The sequence below is a fragment of the Syngnathoides biaculeatus genome, chromosome 13 (assembly GCF_019802595.1).
Source record: "Syngnathoides biaculeatus isolate LvHL_M chromosome 13, ASM1980259v1, whole genome shotgun sequence".
Taxonomy (NCBI): domain Eukaryota; kingdom Metazoa; phylum Chordata; class Actinopteri; order Syngnathiformes; family Syngnathidae; genus Syngnathoides; species Syngnathoides biaculeatus.
Window position 1 is genome coordinate 20,049,240 of NC_084652.1, and position 17,632 is coordinate 20,066,871.

The window sequence follows — 17,632 nt, forward strand, 5'->3', positions numbered from 1 at the left end:
TTTTTTAGCAATGATGGTCCAGCCAAAAGAAAAGTACTTACCATGGAAACGAAGCTTAACGTCGTAAAATGATTGGAGAAAGGAGTAACACCAACGAACATCTGTAAAGACTTGAGCTTCAGTCGGTTGACTATGGTGATTATTATTAAGGAAAAAGCCCATATTTTAGCACATGTGAAGGGTTTCGCCCCTGTGAGGGATACAGTGATCATGAAGCAAGTTGTTCCGTGAAGAAAAAGAAAAACGAAGCAACGTTCTTCGATCGATGCCGAGATAGAAAGAGTACATAAGTCATGGATCAGAATAAATGTAGGCTTAATATCAGCTTAATGATCATCATTAAGGGGAAAGGCACAGCATATTTTTTCAGACTTTGAGCGAGCAGCAAGTTAAAGACGCTGAGGAGGAATTTACCGCTAGCAAAGGCTACCTGCAAATGGTTCCTGAGCTAAAGCTAAGCACAGCCTTCCCTCATTCTTTACCATCCACCTCTTGCAGTAATGGTAAGTACAGCATCTTATATTTTTTATTTTCAATTATTTTATTTTTTTAAGTACCAACACCCACTCATTTTCTGAGCCACTTATCTTCACGAGGGTTGTGGGAATGCTAGAGCCAATCCCAGCTGTCTTCGTAAATTTCAACTTTAACGGTGAAATCCGATTTACGCTGAAATTCGGGTTATCTCGCTAGTGTAGGAACGTATCTCCATTGTAGACCGAGGACTCCCTGTATTTCAAATCAGACATCAAGGATAAGCATTGGTTCAACTATTTTTCAAGTTATTATAAAAAGGAATTTTGCAAAATTATTATTTATAATATATAATGTTTTAAAGTCTATAATCCATTACGGTGTGAGACTACTTTTTAACAAGAATCAGGGAAGTTGATGTGAATGGTTTACTTAAGTGGTGGGCCTGATGTGGTTCCCGGGCTGTGAGTTGACAACTTGTAAAAGCCCATGAATGTAATGAATCTGCTCTTTTTAAAATGTAATAGCCCCCCATAATATAAGAACTGACCAATAATGTAATAAAAGTCATGAACCTATAATGTAATAACATTTGGCCAATGACATGATAACTTATCACATGATTGGGTGATTATTTTGTTATTGGCCCTGTAAACAAAAAATCCTTGCAAATGTAATGTCAGCTGTTCCATTTTAAAAAGGGCAAATTTATTACCTTGTAGACCGTTAGCATGTTATGGGCCATTTTTATGTTGAGCTTCAGACCTTCGACCCTGATTTTACGTTCACGCCATGTTAGTAGGAGAGGGAGAGGGCTGAGGAATAATGATGGACAGCTTGAAGGCGGCATTTCCTCTGCTTGGCCCCTCAGGAGATGCTACTGCCGTCTTTTGAGGAAGCAGTGAACACACTGTTTCACAGATCATCTATCGACACCTTTCCCCTTTATACCCAAGTCAAAACATTTGAAACTGTATGAATAAAAAATAGGATACGACTCAATGACTTATTCAATGAAAAAATGTTTTTTAAATATAAAAACAACAGAATATCATAGAAGCTGAAATCCCACTTTTCCATGTCTCTTTGCCACTGGACTGCACAGATATTGTGCATGATATGATACATTTAGTTTACTGCCAGATGTAATTTCTTTCACTATTTTCACGTGACACAATTTATGGGATCAAATGAAATAGTTGCCGATTGCTGTATGGTGCGCACTGCTGTATATATAGAGGTGCCATGATTCCTGTAGGTGCTATATTAGATTTGATTATATTATAAAGGGCAGCACGGTGACTAAACTGGAAAGCGTTGGCCTTACAGTTCTGAGGTCCCGGGTTCAATCCTGGACCCGCCTGTGTGGAGTTTGCATGTTCTCCCCGTGCCTGCGTGGGTTTCCTCCGGGCAATCTGGTTTCCTTCCACATCCCAAAAACATGCAACATTAATTCAACACTCTAAATTGGCCCTAGGTGTAGTTGTGAGTGCGGCTGTTTGTCTCCATGTTCCCTGCAATTGGCTGCCAACCAGTTCAGGGTCTACCCCGGCTCCTGCCCGTTGACAGCTGGGATAAGCTCCAGCACTCCCTGCGACCCTTGTGAGGATAAGCAGCTAAGAAAATGGATAGATGGATGTATTATAAAGCTTATGGTCACAATTTCATTTGGATTCTTTTGATTTCTTTTACTTTTAGCATAGCTGGCTATGCCAATTCTAACTCGGTCTAATATAGAATAATTGGTTATACTGTATGCCATAATTGCTAACATTTGTTCAAAGTCTTATTTAAAACCATGGTGTACAGTACATGGAGTCATGAGAGATATTTATAATATACAGGGTATGCACTGGTGCTTGAAGACCTTTAAAGCCCAAGTGTCATCCCTATAAACATTCTAAAGTAGATATTGTAATGAAAAATACATATAACATTATTCACTTCAATGTCTAGACGAAAAAATAAATGTGAGCGGAGAGCGTGTCATCCATGCGCAAAGTTGTCATTCTACGATATCCAAGTGGTCGCCATATTAGCTGCATCCTCCGTCCGTGACGTCACCCGGACATTTGCCAATAAAATCATGCGGTGCACCCTAACAATAGGAGAGAAATGCGCCCTTCTGACACAGAAGCTCTTTTCGAAAAGGAGAACACCACACAACCGAATGAAGTTACCGGGGCAATATTACGCGATTGTTTCGAGCCCTTGGAGCAATATTCCACTATTGTTTCGAGCCATATTCACATGATATGCGATCACGGCCAAACCGCATCCCCGTCCGATCCACTTCCGCGGCGGAGATGAGCCATCGCGGATGAGCCGACCGGTGTGGCTTATGACGGAGCCGAGCCGTCTTGCTTTACGGCGGTGTTCACAGCCGCCAAGTACTGAGCAACACAATTGAGCCGGGGCGCTTTATGCGCGCACGTGGCTGAGTGAGGCATTCTCGGCTGGGTTCTTCAGAGCCGCCCCCGTCCGCAAAGCCCGACGCGCAGCTTTCGCAGAAGCAGTGACCGCCGAACACGGCGCCTCAGCTGGTGTAGCTGATTTTCGGCGCCGTGGTGGTATATAATGGAGCCGAGCCGTGCTACTTTTAGGGGGATGTTCAAAGCCGCCGCAGTACTTGTTGAACACCGTTGAGCCGGGGCGCATTACTGCTTACCTGTTATTTGGAACCCATGAAGCTCTCGTTCTCTGCACACGTGCAATCCATATTAAACAACGAAGCGGGTCTCTTGCAAACTTATGAAGGCTAAATCGATTCTCCCGAGTGTTCAAGCAATGTCCAGCAATGCAATGAGCTGGCATTTTGGCTAACATGAAGGAACAACGAGCTACCTTCCTGGAGGTAAAATTAATGGAAACAAACGAGTCCACTTGTCCCCGCTTTCCTTTACGTCACTTTCTGCTTCTTCAAACAAATCCCTCGAGAGGATTTTTATGGTGGGAGTTACAAAAAGCTGTATACGTCAAAATCATGTTTTAAAACGCATGGGCCCATATTGGCTGACGTTTTTTTTCATTTATAACATACTAAAAATCATCTATTTCATGACAGGAGCCCTTTAAATAATACAAAGCACTTACTGGAATTGAAAATTCACTTTTCAAACCTTGAAAACACAACATTGTCACATTTCAAGAACTGGCATGAGAGGTTAAGTAGATGAATGATCTTTGTATTATACAGTATCACTTTGTCTTTCGAATCATTGAGATCAGAGTGAATTCTTTTCTTACTATGCAGATAATTGAAAATTGTTCCTCAAAGAAAGATTTGTGAAGACATTTTTGGTTGGGCTCCGGTGAAACTCTACAACCTGTAGTTTATCACATCCCCAAGTTTTAAATTTAAAGCATTCTTAACCTGGTTGTTATACTGTAACTTCTGTGACATTGAAATATGTAATCTTTGTTTTCTTTATTATTTTTTTAAATCATTTGCATCATGGGCTGAGTCACAATTGAGGAATCATTGGGAGAAAAGCAGCACGGTTGTCATTGTCAGAGGTTCTTGCTTTTTCAGTTTGTAGTTGAAAGGGATAATTCACCAAAAATGCAAATCCAGTTTTTATCAACTCACCCTGATACAGATCAGTCAGTCATAACATGACTAACATCAGCTTGAGCTCATTGGGTTAAAAACAAAAAATAATCTACTCACACTTCATCTGCATAAGCCTGAGTTGATAAATGTTAAATTTTCATTATTGGTGAAGTATCCCTTAAATATTTTATAATGATAATATTAAGTACAGCAATATGAAATAAAATGTCATTGTAATTTTTCTTCAATCTCGTGTTGACTATTAATGAAAAATACAAAGATTCAGTCTGATCCAGCTTTTTTTTTATTCATCCTAAAGAGAATTTCATTTGTTTCAATTAATTTCTCCTCTGCTATTTGCTGTAGATTTACAAAGTCTAATAATAACTGTGCGTACAAATATCCTTTGTGTATCTCAGTCCGAGAGTGGAGAGAAAGCCTCCATCACGTTATCTATCAAGATGTTGTAAAGTGGATGATCAGTGTTCTGTGGAAATGGTACAAAAATCGCAGTAAATTTCAAGAAAATGATTCAAGTCTTATATTATTTTAATTGCCTCACAATCTTAAACAGGTAACATGGCAATGGGTCATCCTCGACACCGAAAACGCATGTTGCTGTCACCTTTGTCCTGTAACGACTGAGGACGTAATGTAGATAACGTTAACTAACCCCATAAGGATCTGGGGGGAAAAAGTAATTCCTGAAGAAGACGTTGCCTCAAATTAGGGGTCAGTCAGTGTTCTATTCATCATTGTCGTTTTCCAGTCACTTTAACTTTTTGCAATCAGATTTGTCCTGACACAACCACAAGTTGTTTGTCAATCTGTATTCATTCATCTGACAACAAACTGAGTTTACAAAATTTACAGTCACAGTCGCACCTGTGATTGGATGGTGACCAGTTCACGGTGTACCCTGCCTCTTGCCTGATGATAGATGGGAGAGGCTGCAATAAGTCTGCAACCCTAGTGAAGATAAGCAGTTCAGAAAAGAGATGGATGGATGGATGTTATGGCGTTAGCACTTAAAATGCACGAGCAGATGCATGCATAGCTATGTGGCTCCTTTGAAAATGGTGCCTGACTGGCTGACTCGTTTCCCCAACACCCACCAGTGGCTTCTTCATGACTTTTATTTACATATTTTGCAAAACAAAGAAAAAAAAAACAACTTGTTGTTTTGCCATAGCCGTCCACATAAATAATATAAAGACCTGCAGAACAGATATGTTGACTTACCTGTAAATCCAACTCTTGGTGAGTACTGTATGGTTGATTCAAATCAGAAGACACTGCTCATGGAATTACATGCACATTTGGCTGATGGCGCTGTGTGGGCCAATGTCGTGCTGACTTCAAATTGATCCCTCTGGCCAGACAAAATTGCTGCGGGGGCCGGGAGCTTGACATGTCTGTGTTATGACTGGATCAGACCACAAGACAAATTTGGTCTTTCACGATTGCACTATATCAGACTACGGCCATAAAATCTTGCCGTGTCTCAGGCAGACAATGGCAACACTACATGACTTGTATTCCAATACCAATGTAGCCTGTCTTTTTTAATCACTGGGCTTTATCTTGTCAAATAAAACACTGTTGGGGAGATATGACCAGAAAAAGTGTCATCTCTCACCCTATCTGAATACAACCATGGCCATGGTGACAAGTTTTTTTCAAATAATCAATTCCAACAGGAATGGTGGGGGGTGGGGACAAAAAACAAAAAGGGAAAAAACATGCTCAGGAGAGGACGCTCTGCCCTGTCCATTCAAGAAGGGCTTGAGCTATTTTTACATACTTTTAATACGTTACGGCTCACAAGCAGGCAAAAAAATGTTATGTAGCCAAACCCTAACGATTATCACCACCAACTAAAATAAGGTGATGTCTCAAGGAAGGGGTAATCTTTTTTCAAAACTTGAATATTTCATTCATTAAAATGTCTGATTTAAGGATTGTATATCATTTGCTGAGGATGCATGAATAGGAATAAGCGTTTATAGATCAGAGATAACTGATTCTGGGTGGTGTTATGTACCTAGTGTGCTTGCTGTAGAGTAGTGGTTTCACTTCTCCCTTCCAAATTTATAAGAAAAGGGGAGCCAAGTGTGTAGTCTTCCTCTGCGAGTACATAACCTATCCACCACAAGACCTATGTTTCAGTGACTCCACTGAACCATCCCCTGGGGAATTGTGTACCTCGCGGACTCAGACAGAACTGGTAAGGACCCGGGGGAGGTTTGGCTCCCAGGCATACGGGCCCATCGGCGTGTGGATATGCCATGGTGCCTCACGAACCAAACCCCCAGCCATGCAAAAATAGCTCTACTACTTCTTGGAATCCCAGGAGAGAGGAAGGCTAAGGAAGTAAACCTTGACAGAAAATCTGGAGCTGGAGTCCCTAAGGCGGTTCGACGCTGTACTCAGCCCAACTTCTGCAATGGCACAGGGCCCATGTGTACAGGCATATGCCTTTCCAAAGGATCATTCTGGCAAAGCGGAGAGGGGGGACCTATGCGTGTGTAACAGTCAGTTTTCCATACACTTCTACGCAGGTACTTGCACACTGGAGCGGACACGCCAACTTCACTGTATAGGGTTGACCAAGCACAGGAAGCAGCAGTCTACCAGTTATAAGTCCTCTTCTCGATTGGTGTAGAGTTGGACCCTAGGGTTGCTTCCGACAGTAGGAGAGGCCATCGTGCCTTATTGGGTAGCTATTGCCTACCTCAAGCCGGGCAGCCCCCAGCCAGGAAGATGCTGTCTTGCCGCAGTCCGTTAACCTCACTGGGTGGATTGGGTTTAGGGGGCAAACTGATGAGTGGATCGTCACCTGTGCACCAAGCAATAAGAAGACCAACAGAAAGACAAAAGCAAATGCATTTGCTGTCCTGAACCTTGCCACATAGAACATTTGAACAAAGACATCGGGTTTCTCAGACAATCTCCAAGACATTAGTGACACCTGCAAAACCGCCGTCATCGACTGGGAGGTAAGCAGACTGCAGATGGACATTGTTGTGCTCCAAGAAAATAGACTCCCTAGATCAGGCTCCGTGTGAGTAAAGGACTTCACTTTCTTCTGGCAGGGTAAGTCACCAGTCGAGACGAGGGAGCACCTTGTTAGCTTTGCAATCGGAAAGAGCCTGCTGGGATCCATCATCCCACCGACATAGGGAACAGAGAAAATCCTGTTCCTTCAGCTCATAACTGGAGCCGGACCAGTCACTCTCATGAGTGCTTATGTCCTAACCCTCACTTCCTCCACAAACGCAAACGACACATTACATGATGACTTCAGCTCTGTCATCAGAGGCGTTCCTGACATATACTCACTCTTTGTTATTGGAGATTTCAACGACAGAGAGGGCCTCAACCACACGACATGGCCCTCCTGTCTGGTTTACTTTGGTGTTGGATGCATGGATGCAAACAGACAGCATTTGCTCAAACTCTGGTGCCATGAAGACCGCTGCATCACGAACACCTTTTCCAACACCAAGCCACAACATTGATTCTCCTGGAGACACCTCAGGTCCAAGCACTGGCAGTACCTTGATCTTGTTCTCATCAGACATCACAGCCTACCATACATCAAGGTCACCTGCAGCTACCAGAGCGCTGACTGTGATATGGATCACTCTTTAGTGTGCAGCAAGGTGAAACTGCAGACCAGAAGAATCTGTCACTCAAAAAATTCTGGCAGACCACGCATTAACACCAGAAGCACACAATAGCCAACTAACGTCGGAGAGTTTGGCACTGCCCTGATAAAGTATCTACCAGGCCAGCAGAGCAACACAGCCTAGGAAAGATGGGAATGCCTGAGGGACGTAGTACATATGGAGGATGGAAGAATTCCAAAGGACTTACTCTATGGAGAACTGACACAGGAACCCATCCCACAGGCAGATCTAAACTTCGGTTTAAGGATGTTTGCAAGAGAGACCTGAAAACCCTTCAAATTAATGTGGACATTTGGGAGGCTATTGCCTCTGACTGACTGGTCTGGAGACGGCAAGTGAAAGAGGCCCTGCCAGTCATTGAGGTGACCCTTCCTCAACTGTTGGAGGCAAAGAGACGAAGAAGAGACCCGCTTCAACCCAGGCAGATAGAGCAGCAACACCACTCATCTGTCCTGGATGCAAGAGAGACTGCCATTCTCGCATCGGCCTGATCAGGCACACCAGATGACGTCTTCAACTCCAGCGTGCAAGCCCATATAGTCTCCCGAGACTCGGATGCCGAAGAGAGATTCTAATGTGGGAATGAGCACATGAATATCATTCCTTCATTCATGTTGATGGATAGCAATCACACAAATGATGATCTTTAAAATAGATTTTATTTATCAATGTAATTTAACAGTTTTACAATATACAGTTGACAGGACTAAGACATTTCAATGCATTTTGGCCCTAAAGGGTGAAGGGAGAAGAAGAACAGACAGTTAGATAGAGATATTTCAGAAGGTATAGAACAACTGTGCTCTTTTGACCTGTGCATTTTCTCTTGAATCCTACCATGTAACATTTCCCACACGGTAAGAACACAGCAATTCAACAACTACGTGGACCATTTCTTTCAGTAGGACCACCGCAAATGTTTTTCATTATTTTTTTTCAACATGGAAATGTGCATTCATAGTCAAAGCACACTTCCTCTTGTTGCTTGTAAAAAAAAAAGTGCATTTAAAATAATACGAGATAAATATTGGATAAGTGGTCATTTCAAGAGGCAATACTACAAGCAGGGGAATTGATTTTGTACAATATGAGCAACTTTTTGTAGCTCAGTGTGCTTTTTTTGTTCTTTTTGCATTAAAGTCTGCAGCGCTAACCATATTAAAAATACCTCATGCAGAATATACCACAGACTGCGAAATGAAAAATGGGTCCTGAAATCTGTGGAATCATTCTTCAACACTCAACTATTATTGTTATCATTGATATTAATAGTTATTATTATTTGGTGTTTGTTTTGCTCCGGTTTTGAAATCTTGAATGTTTGGGATTAGTGTGATAGTTAGTGACCACTGTTGGTAAAAAAAAAAAAAAAATAGAAACGGAAACAAAGTTATGTTGCTGCAACCACTGTCCATGCACGAGACTGCTCACTATGAAAAGAGATCATTTTTCTTTAGTTCAAGTTTCAATCCAAAGATTTTTGTTTGGCAATAATCATATAATACAACTGGATATATCTTATGTATTCTGCTAATATACTCCAGAAAAAAAAATAGTATCATGGAACGAAAATAAACAATGACTGAAATCATAAGATAAAAAGGTTAATTTCTTTCTCTTCTCGTAGGACAAAATAGTTTTAGAAGACGGGGTTGATATGATTAGCAGAATAAGACTCAAGATTAGAGGTACATTGATATTAACTCAACATCTGCTCTACGTGCAGACTCAAAGCTAATCCACTACATGCAGTACACAATACATGACATCTTCTACATTACACAACTAGAAATGACAACTCCAAAGGAAATTACTTTGTAACCCATAACTCCCATACTCGCCACCCTCAGATACACTTACACAGTCATTTATATAATTTGTACATTTTCTATACAAAGGTCAGAAGAGTTGTGGGGCAGCAGATTGAGCAGGGGTCGGGGCAGGGTGGGATAAAGAGCTAATGTGACATGATCTTACTTATAACTGCATTAACAAAGAAATCATTTGAGCTCAAACAAACACTGAAAAATGAAAAATATATCTTTAGAGAATATAACACATTCCCACAAAAAGATGTTCCAAAGAGTACTTTGTTATCAAGGATTTAATTAAAATACTCACCAAAACAAATAGACATTGACTGGAAGAGCTTAAAATAAAGGCATCCTTCTCATCATTGATAGACATAATGTTACTTATTTGTTTCTATCTTCCATGAAGCGTCTGGTTTGTGAAAAATATATGTGTATAGATATTTTTTTTAAGTTTTAGGAAGAATTTTGTGCTTGTTTTATACCCAGGCACCCCGTATTTCGGCAAGTCTATCTTTGGCCACATTGGGACCATTATTGTGACTTAACTGCTGTGCATGTCAACATGAGTCCATCTTGTGGGAAAATGGAGCAACTACACTAACACGTGCCAACCACAAAAAGAGGATACTGAAAGTGTTTTCATTGCCTTTTTTCAACAGAAGAATTGGATAATAGCTGGCTTGATGGGGTCAAATAAATGTGGCAAAAACCTTTCAGTAATCACTATTATTATTACTTCGTACTCATTGGCTAAGGACTCAAGTTCACACTTTTCATTGTACAATAATAAACAATGCACTGTTGCACGATTCCATAATGTCTAGATTGCAATTAACTGTATAAAATACCATATCACATACTGTTATAGTGTTCTTGCTCTGAAAATAGCTTGGACATATGAAGATTCATCACAATACACACAAGAAAGTAGTCAAATCTGCACTCGTGGACTTTCAGGTGTCCGCAAAACATACCAAAGATGGAAATACAGAACAATCATGTGAAACACATACTTAACAGTAATGTAGTTTTGTGCAGGATTGTAGCAGGACAAACCTCATTTTTTTTTTTACATTTAAAAATAACATCAATTATTCTCTCTTACAAGAAATCAATCAGAACTGAAAGAGTAAACATGAATATTTAGTAGTCTGATTCAAGTTTTTATTTTTGTACAAAATAAAACAACTGTCTTAATCATGATTTGCTACACTATTACAACAGTGAGATGTTTAAATGATACTTCTAGTCCAAAATGATCTAACTACATTTCACATTTATGATCAAAACTAAAAAAAAAAAAAAAAAAAGCCAGTGATGTACTGGAAATAAGCTGCCCGTATATTTTTTATTTATTTATTTTGTTGCTTTAAAGATCACATCACGGCCGAACTCACAGCCTCAGAACACGATAAAAACTTGTGCAGACCTGAACACAGGACACAGCACATTGGGTGGACTGCTACAACCACACAAATTAAGACATGATGAAAACCAATGATGCCTTCACTGGTTACCTTCTTATAAAATTCTCCCTCGTGCACATCCCAAAATTTTATTTCACGCAAAAAGGATTGCTGGAAGACAAGAGAGGCAATCTCACTTCTTAACACATCAAGTACTGTACACAGATACACCCAATGTGTGAGTGTGTGTTGGGTAATATTATATACTGTAGAATGTATCATTTCTCATGTCTCCCCAGGCACACCACCTGAGAATGGCCCTGGAATTTCTTTTAAAAAATTTACCTGTTTGTGCAAGGACTGTGCGGTATACAGTGTGTGCATGTACAGTATGTGGGAAAGGGAGACAGTGACTAATGTTTTCAATTCAAGCAGCAGCTCAAGTGGTGAAAAACACTTTTCACAGTCACTCACCAAATTGGAAGCTTCGGTTTGTCTCAACAACGCCGTAAAAAAATGACGACGACGACGACTCATCTTTCAGATCAACTTTGTGTGATGTGACTGGATTGTAAAATATGCTTTTTGAATGACCATTTTAAATTAGTGTTTGACCAGTGTACATGAGCATTTGTAATTATAAACCTAGCAAGCTGTATTAATTTGAATCAGCAGGTCCAGGATAAGATGACAGGCGTGTTTCTGTGCTGCTGCAAGCCCAAAACAATCAACTTTACAATCTAATCGTACCATACCCTAACCTGCATCTGAATATGGCATAAATGTTTTTACAGATAAATGTAAGGAAAAACAAACAAAATTATTAAATTATCTGCAACACAAAAAATGCACGCACACACACACACACACACATAAAAACGTCCAAACTAAATCTTTTGGACAGTGGCCCAATTTATTCTTTTTCTTTGTATTTTTTGCCTTGATTTTTTTTTTAACGTAAAGATGACGCGCAGGTAGCTAGCAGAGGTTAGAATGAATATAATAAGCCTTTACAATATGTAAAGGTCTCCAGCAAAAAAAGGAATCTTCCCCACAGAGGACTGTAGGAAAGTGCGGTGCAGATCGTGGAAAAGGGAGATATGGCGTCACTAGTGGGTGGCAGAGGGGGCGCCATCTATGCACTCGGGTTTGGGGTATTGTGTGTGTTGGTGGAGCCGTTGCTTCCCTGGAGGGTGAGGCATATTTCTTCCTTTCTCTCATTTTCCTCCTCCCGCTGCTCCTCCCTCAACTCATCCTTCTCCTTGAAGGGATGAGCTTCCACATTGTCTTCAGAGGCCGTGGTGGCGTAGCGACCCGTGCGGTGCTCTTGCAGGGCTGGGCCCCACTTTGGATGTGCCTGGCAGGCATTCTTCAACCGCTGAGCACCAATGGAAGAGGACAGGTGATTTAGAGGATGATGCGGTGAATAAATGGACACGGCACGGTGGAGCAGCTGCAGAGTATTGATCTCACAGTTCTGAGGACTGGGGTTCAAATCCTGGCCCCGCCTGCGTGGCGTTTGCATGTTCTCCCTGTGCCTGCGTGGGTTTTCTCCAGGTAATACAGTTTCCTCTCACATCCCAAAATTGCCCCTTGGTGTGATTGTGAGTGAGACAGTTGTGTGTCTCCATGTGCCCTGCGATGGGCTGGCGACCAGTTCAGGGTGTACACTGCCTTCTATCCAGCACTCCTGTGATGCTCGTGAGGCGGCTAAGAAAATGGATGGATGGATGGATGGATGGATGAACAATATGAAGCCCTATAGACCAAGTTCAGCATTGACATGATAGGGAACCCCAAAATAAATCCATCCATATTGCATACTGCTTATACTCTCACTAGGGTCAGGAATGTGTTGGAACTTATCCCAGCTACCTTCAAGAGAGAGGTGAGGTCCACCCTTAACTGGTCGCCAGGCAATCTTAAGGGGGCAACCATTGACATTCACATTCATACCTACGGGCAATTTAGAGTCTTCAATCAACCGACCTCGCATACTTTAGGGATTTGGGAGGAAATCAGAGTGCCCAAAGAAAACCCACACAAGCACTGAGAGAACATGCAAACTCCACACATGTGAGACTGGGATTTGAACCCTGGTCCTCAGAACCGCGAGGCAGATGTTGTCCACCATGTCGTACCAAAAATAAATATACAATCAAAATCTCGGGAAGTAGAGGGGAGGACTGTAGTAATACAGTATTATTGAACTGAATGACAGGTTTTATGCAGTTTGTTTTATAAATCCATATATATTATTATTTGTATTATCAGAGCCTCTGCACTGGGAACCTTGTGGGGCCGTGCCTCTTGGGGTCCTCAGTGGCCATTTGTGGCTCTCCCAACGCTACTACACTAAAACTCCACGCCAGGACTCTGTAGCCGCTTTCTGTTATCTGCTCCTGGTGCACACGGCTTCTTGAGATGACCTTCCTCACTAGGTTAGGTCATAGGTCATTATTTTCTTACTTTTATTTAAGTATGTGTGTGCATGTGTGTACACATGTGCATATGTATCTGTGTAAGTGTATTTATAAATTTTTGGGGGTGAGCCTTGTCCTTTATTTGTTAAAAAAACAACACCACACACCAAGACCAAAGCCATGTTTATTATGGCTTCTCTATTTACAAAATTATAAAGCCATCTGTCTATCCATTTTCTGAGCCACTTATCCTCGCGATTGTGCCAGAAGTGCTGCAGCCAATCCCAGTTGTCATCGGGCAGGAACCAGGGTACACCCTGAACCATGTTTATTCTAAAAGGTATGACTTAAGTGTCATTTAGGTACCAGGCAGCTCTGTTGAATTGACAGGACGCCTTCATTTAGTCAGGCCGTAGCTTTGTCTATCAAAAAAGAAGTGCTATGCTGCCATCTTGTGACTTTCATAAGCAATGAAGTCTGCTAAATAAACCCTAAAGCTCAAATTCTCCATGTCCCCTAATGAGTATAGTTAATGAACAATTAAAATAATGACCAACTTTTATGGATGCCATCATTAGCTCACATATTTTCACTGTTTATGGCAGGGTTTAGTCTCGTCATAGTGCGGGTTTCCTCTAAAGAATACTATTTCAATATGATATATCTTGCCAAAGTCTTTGTAGCTTTGTGAAGAAGCATTATGGGGTATTGTCACATTGTGAGTGTTGTACATGAACAAGCACACAACCACCACACATTCAAACGATTTCTTTTTCCTTTGCCAATTTTCATACATTTGAGTAGGATCACCTTGCTATAATGTTGCACACTGCACTTGCACGCTCACTTCTTTGTAAATTTGTGTCTCTAACTTTGTTTTTGTGGAACGTGAGGGTGACACTGACTCGGTTACAAGTTACTTGTGTGTTTCAACATTGTGACGATTAAAGAACAAATTGGGCCTAATTAATTGATGTAAAACATTAAAACAATTACATTGTAGTGTAGCTCTTTAAAGGGCAAGTAAAAATGTTTAAATTAAACTGAAGTCAAAATGAAAGCCACAGGCCTAACAATAATGTGATTTGCCCCAGTCACTCAACAAAGTTATGGACAATATTTAAAACGTCATTGTTGTGTCTAGTTTTCATCTGAGATAGTCCTGCTATTGGAATTTTCTTTTTTTTTTTTTTTTTTTTTTTTTTTTTTTCAAAAACTGTCACAGCATCAAAAACCATGGGGTTTTTGGTCCACAGTGGGTGGCTATTCGTACATTATTTGGACAATAGTGTACGTTATAACATACCTAGATATGACTTTGCCACACACGTTTTCTGGGATTTTAAAAAAATCCTTCTTTGTAATTCATTGAGTCTCCAATCACTGGTTGGCTTTACCCTACAATAAACCTATTTGCCAAAGGATTTATACAAACAATATCTTGAACTTTGCACTGCAGTGTGTTGAGATCAATAAGTAAATATCAAAGCTTGTGTTACCTCTCTGAAGGTGGCCCCCGGGGACCTTGAGATCTTGTAGAAGGCATAGATGGGTATGCAGACCACCGAAGACAGCGCCATCGAGAAGCCAATGGCCAGAGACCAACCGGGATACACGTAGTCATTATAGGTGATAGGTTTGTACTGGATCACAGTGAAGATCAGGATGAACTGTGGGGACAAAAGTGGAGCAAGTGAAGAAGTGAGTGTCGCAGAAAATGTGACAAATATACAATCACTGACCAAATGTAGTAGATCTAATTCAACCAGCCTTTTCAAAGAAAATCATGCATTGTGGATTGTCCCAAACCAGAGTGGGGTCAAGTTATTAATTTTCATTCACTTTTCTAATTTTACAGTTTTAGTTTTATCATTATTTTGTATTACATGGTGCTCATGAGTATGTCTGGATTAATGTATTAGTTGTAAACAGAAAAGTAATTAAACATTTCTGGAGTGACGTAACATAAAACCCCAGTTAGATACAACACTGACACTAATTCACTAATAAGTGAAATTTTAAAAGCACAACATTCAGCAATTGGTTTGATTCAATAGAGCTCTGGAGAACTTTTTTTTTTTTTTTGTCGTTATGGAGAGGGTAAAAATGGCAAGAATCTGACCAGTAATCCACAACAATGAATTTATTGGTTCGCCTAGCAGCTTAGTGGACAAATGCTGCATGTGTGGTTGGAAAATTCTACTGATAGCAGCTGCTTTTGATTTGGACTCCGAAGTTAGAATTGCAAACAAAGCCCAACAGATTAGCTCAAAATGTAGGTCATATTCCTAAAATGTGCCAGCGGGATGCAGACGCTGGTTTGTTGTGAGCGTTAACTTACAGAGATAATAACAGGGGAGATGAACCTCCAGCAGACTTTGAAGAAGAGCGGCGGAGGGAAACCCAACATCATCTCAACATCTTTAAAGTACTTCCGGTGACCTGAATGAAAGAAAATAAAAAACAACGACGAAGTGATTTCGGATGATAAAAATTGAACTACTGTACATTAAAATGACAGAAATAAAGCAACAATGTGAATGAACTGAAATGTTAAATGGCAAATATGAAATTATGTCTGAGGTGTGGGCATGTAATGAGTAGACTACTGTGCAACCTCAGATCACCTGCAGAAGTGACAGTACATACCAGTGTCAGGTCTGAAAGCTATTTTAGATGCTATTGCTACAGTTCACATTTCTCTTCAGTGGCTTTCAGCGAATGCATGTTTATCACAATTGGTATTATCCTGTTATCCTGGATAAGGTGAAGTAAATTAAGTAGGACAAAAAGAAAACAACTACCCCCTTCCCCCTTGCCTCTCTTTGGATATACATGATTGCAAGAAGAAAAAAACTGTGATTGTCTCACAAAGATATTAAAGGAGGTTTAGTATCTTCCTCAATGATATACAAATTTGAGGGAAAAGTCAGGAAACAGACTACTGATCCTGGAATCTATACTTCCAACTTTGTTTTTCCAATCTACTGTAATTAGAGCATCCATCCATCCATTTTCTTTCCCACTTATCCTCACAAGGGTCGCGGGGAGTGCTGGAGCCTATCCCAGCTGTCAACGGGCACGAGGCAGGGTACACCCTGAACTAGTTGCCAGCGAATCGCAGGGCACATGGAGACAAACAGCCACACTCACAATCACACCTAGGGGCAATTTAGAGTATCCAATTAATGTTGCATATTTTTGGGATGTGGGAGGAAACCGGAGTGCCCAGAGAAAACCCACGCAGGCACGAGGAGAACACACAAACTCCACACACGAAAACTGTGAGGCCAACGCTTTTACCAGCTGAGCCACCGTGCCACTAATTAGAACATGTAGCGACTTAAAAGTTCAAGTGACAGAAATGGTAAAATGTAACGTAAAATGGCACACCACTGACAAAGATAAGAAAACTAGGCCAAAATAAATAAATAAATAAAAATTAATTTAATAAATAAATAAATCTGAAATAAAAAAGCATGTCTTTTTGTTTCCAATCAAAACAGTAATTCCCAATTCCGCAAGAACAATGAATAGTTTAAAAATACTTCCAATGAGCGTTCAGGCCATACTACTTACCATAAACATACATGACGCAGATACACATGATGCAAGAGATGATAACCAGAGAGAAACTAGCAGCGTAGTTATCCATCAGTAGCAACCAATAGATTCCTGCCTGCAGACAGACATAAATAAAATAATTGAATTAAAACAACTCTTCATTGCAAGACAAGAAATGTATGGCCGTGTATGATCACATATTCTTGGTACATTTCATAAAAGTTGGTTAAAAAAAAAAAATCAGGTTGCAATGACAATGTCAGACAAAATAAAAAAACATTTCAAATAAGAAACACAAAACTTTTGAATGACATTGACTCAACAGTATTATAGGGCTGTCCTAACCCAATCAATACTCAAGACATGGATAGCATTTTTGGCCCATGTTGAGACTTCAAATACTATTGCAAACACAACAACACTGAAGTGAATTCAAATAAAACAACCAACCAATGTTTTCGATGGAGGATGTGTCTAAAATATACTACAAATTCCACAGTGGGACGCAAAAATGTTTCCATCCATGGTGTGCATGTGACTTGGACTTACCTGAGTTGTTAGTGGAACTCCCAGGAGAAATCCAACAATAGCCACAGACAGCGTAACTACAGTCTTGTTCCTAATGATCCAGTCAGTGCCAATCTCATCAACAATGGCCGTCACCAATGTCTCCAATAAACAGAACTAAAGGGAAAAATAAAGAGTG

At 40.5% G+C, this 17,632-nt stretch overlaps 1 protein-coding gene across 11 annotated transcripts in view; it reads right to left on the reverse strand.

Moving 5' to 3' along the window:
• Positions 1–8,424: 8,424 nt before the first annotated feature.
• slc6a9 (solute carrier family 6 member 9) overlaps positions 8,425–17,632 on the reverse strand; it is a 109,224-nt gene continuing 100,016 nt past the window's right edge. For 10 of the 11 annotated variants that reach the window (XM_061839403.1, XM_061839404.1, XM_061839407.1 and 7 more), the window contains 5 exons: positions 17,476–17,610; positions 16,942–17,041; positions 15,704–15,804; positions 14,862–15,032; positions 8,425–12,317 (listed from right to left, as the gene is read on the reverse strand). In XM_061839403.1, coding sequence (XP_061695387.1) covers positions 12,075–12,317; positions 14,862–15,032; positions 15,704–15,804; positions 16,942–17,041; positions 17,476–17,610 — 750 coding nt within the window. In that variant the 3' untranslated portion in view covers positions 8,425–12,074. Of the gene's footprint in view, positions 12,318–13,619; positions 13,738–14,861; positions 15,033–15,703; positions 15,805–16,941; positions 17,042–17,475; positions 17,611–17,632 lie in introns of those variants that run through there. The other variant, XM_061839411.1, reaches the window with a different exon arrangement.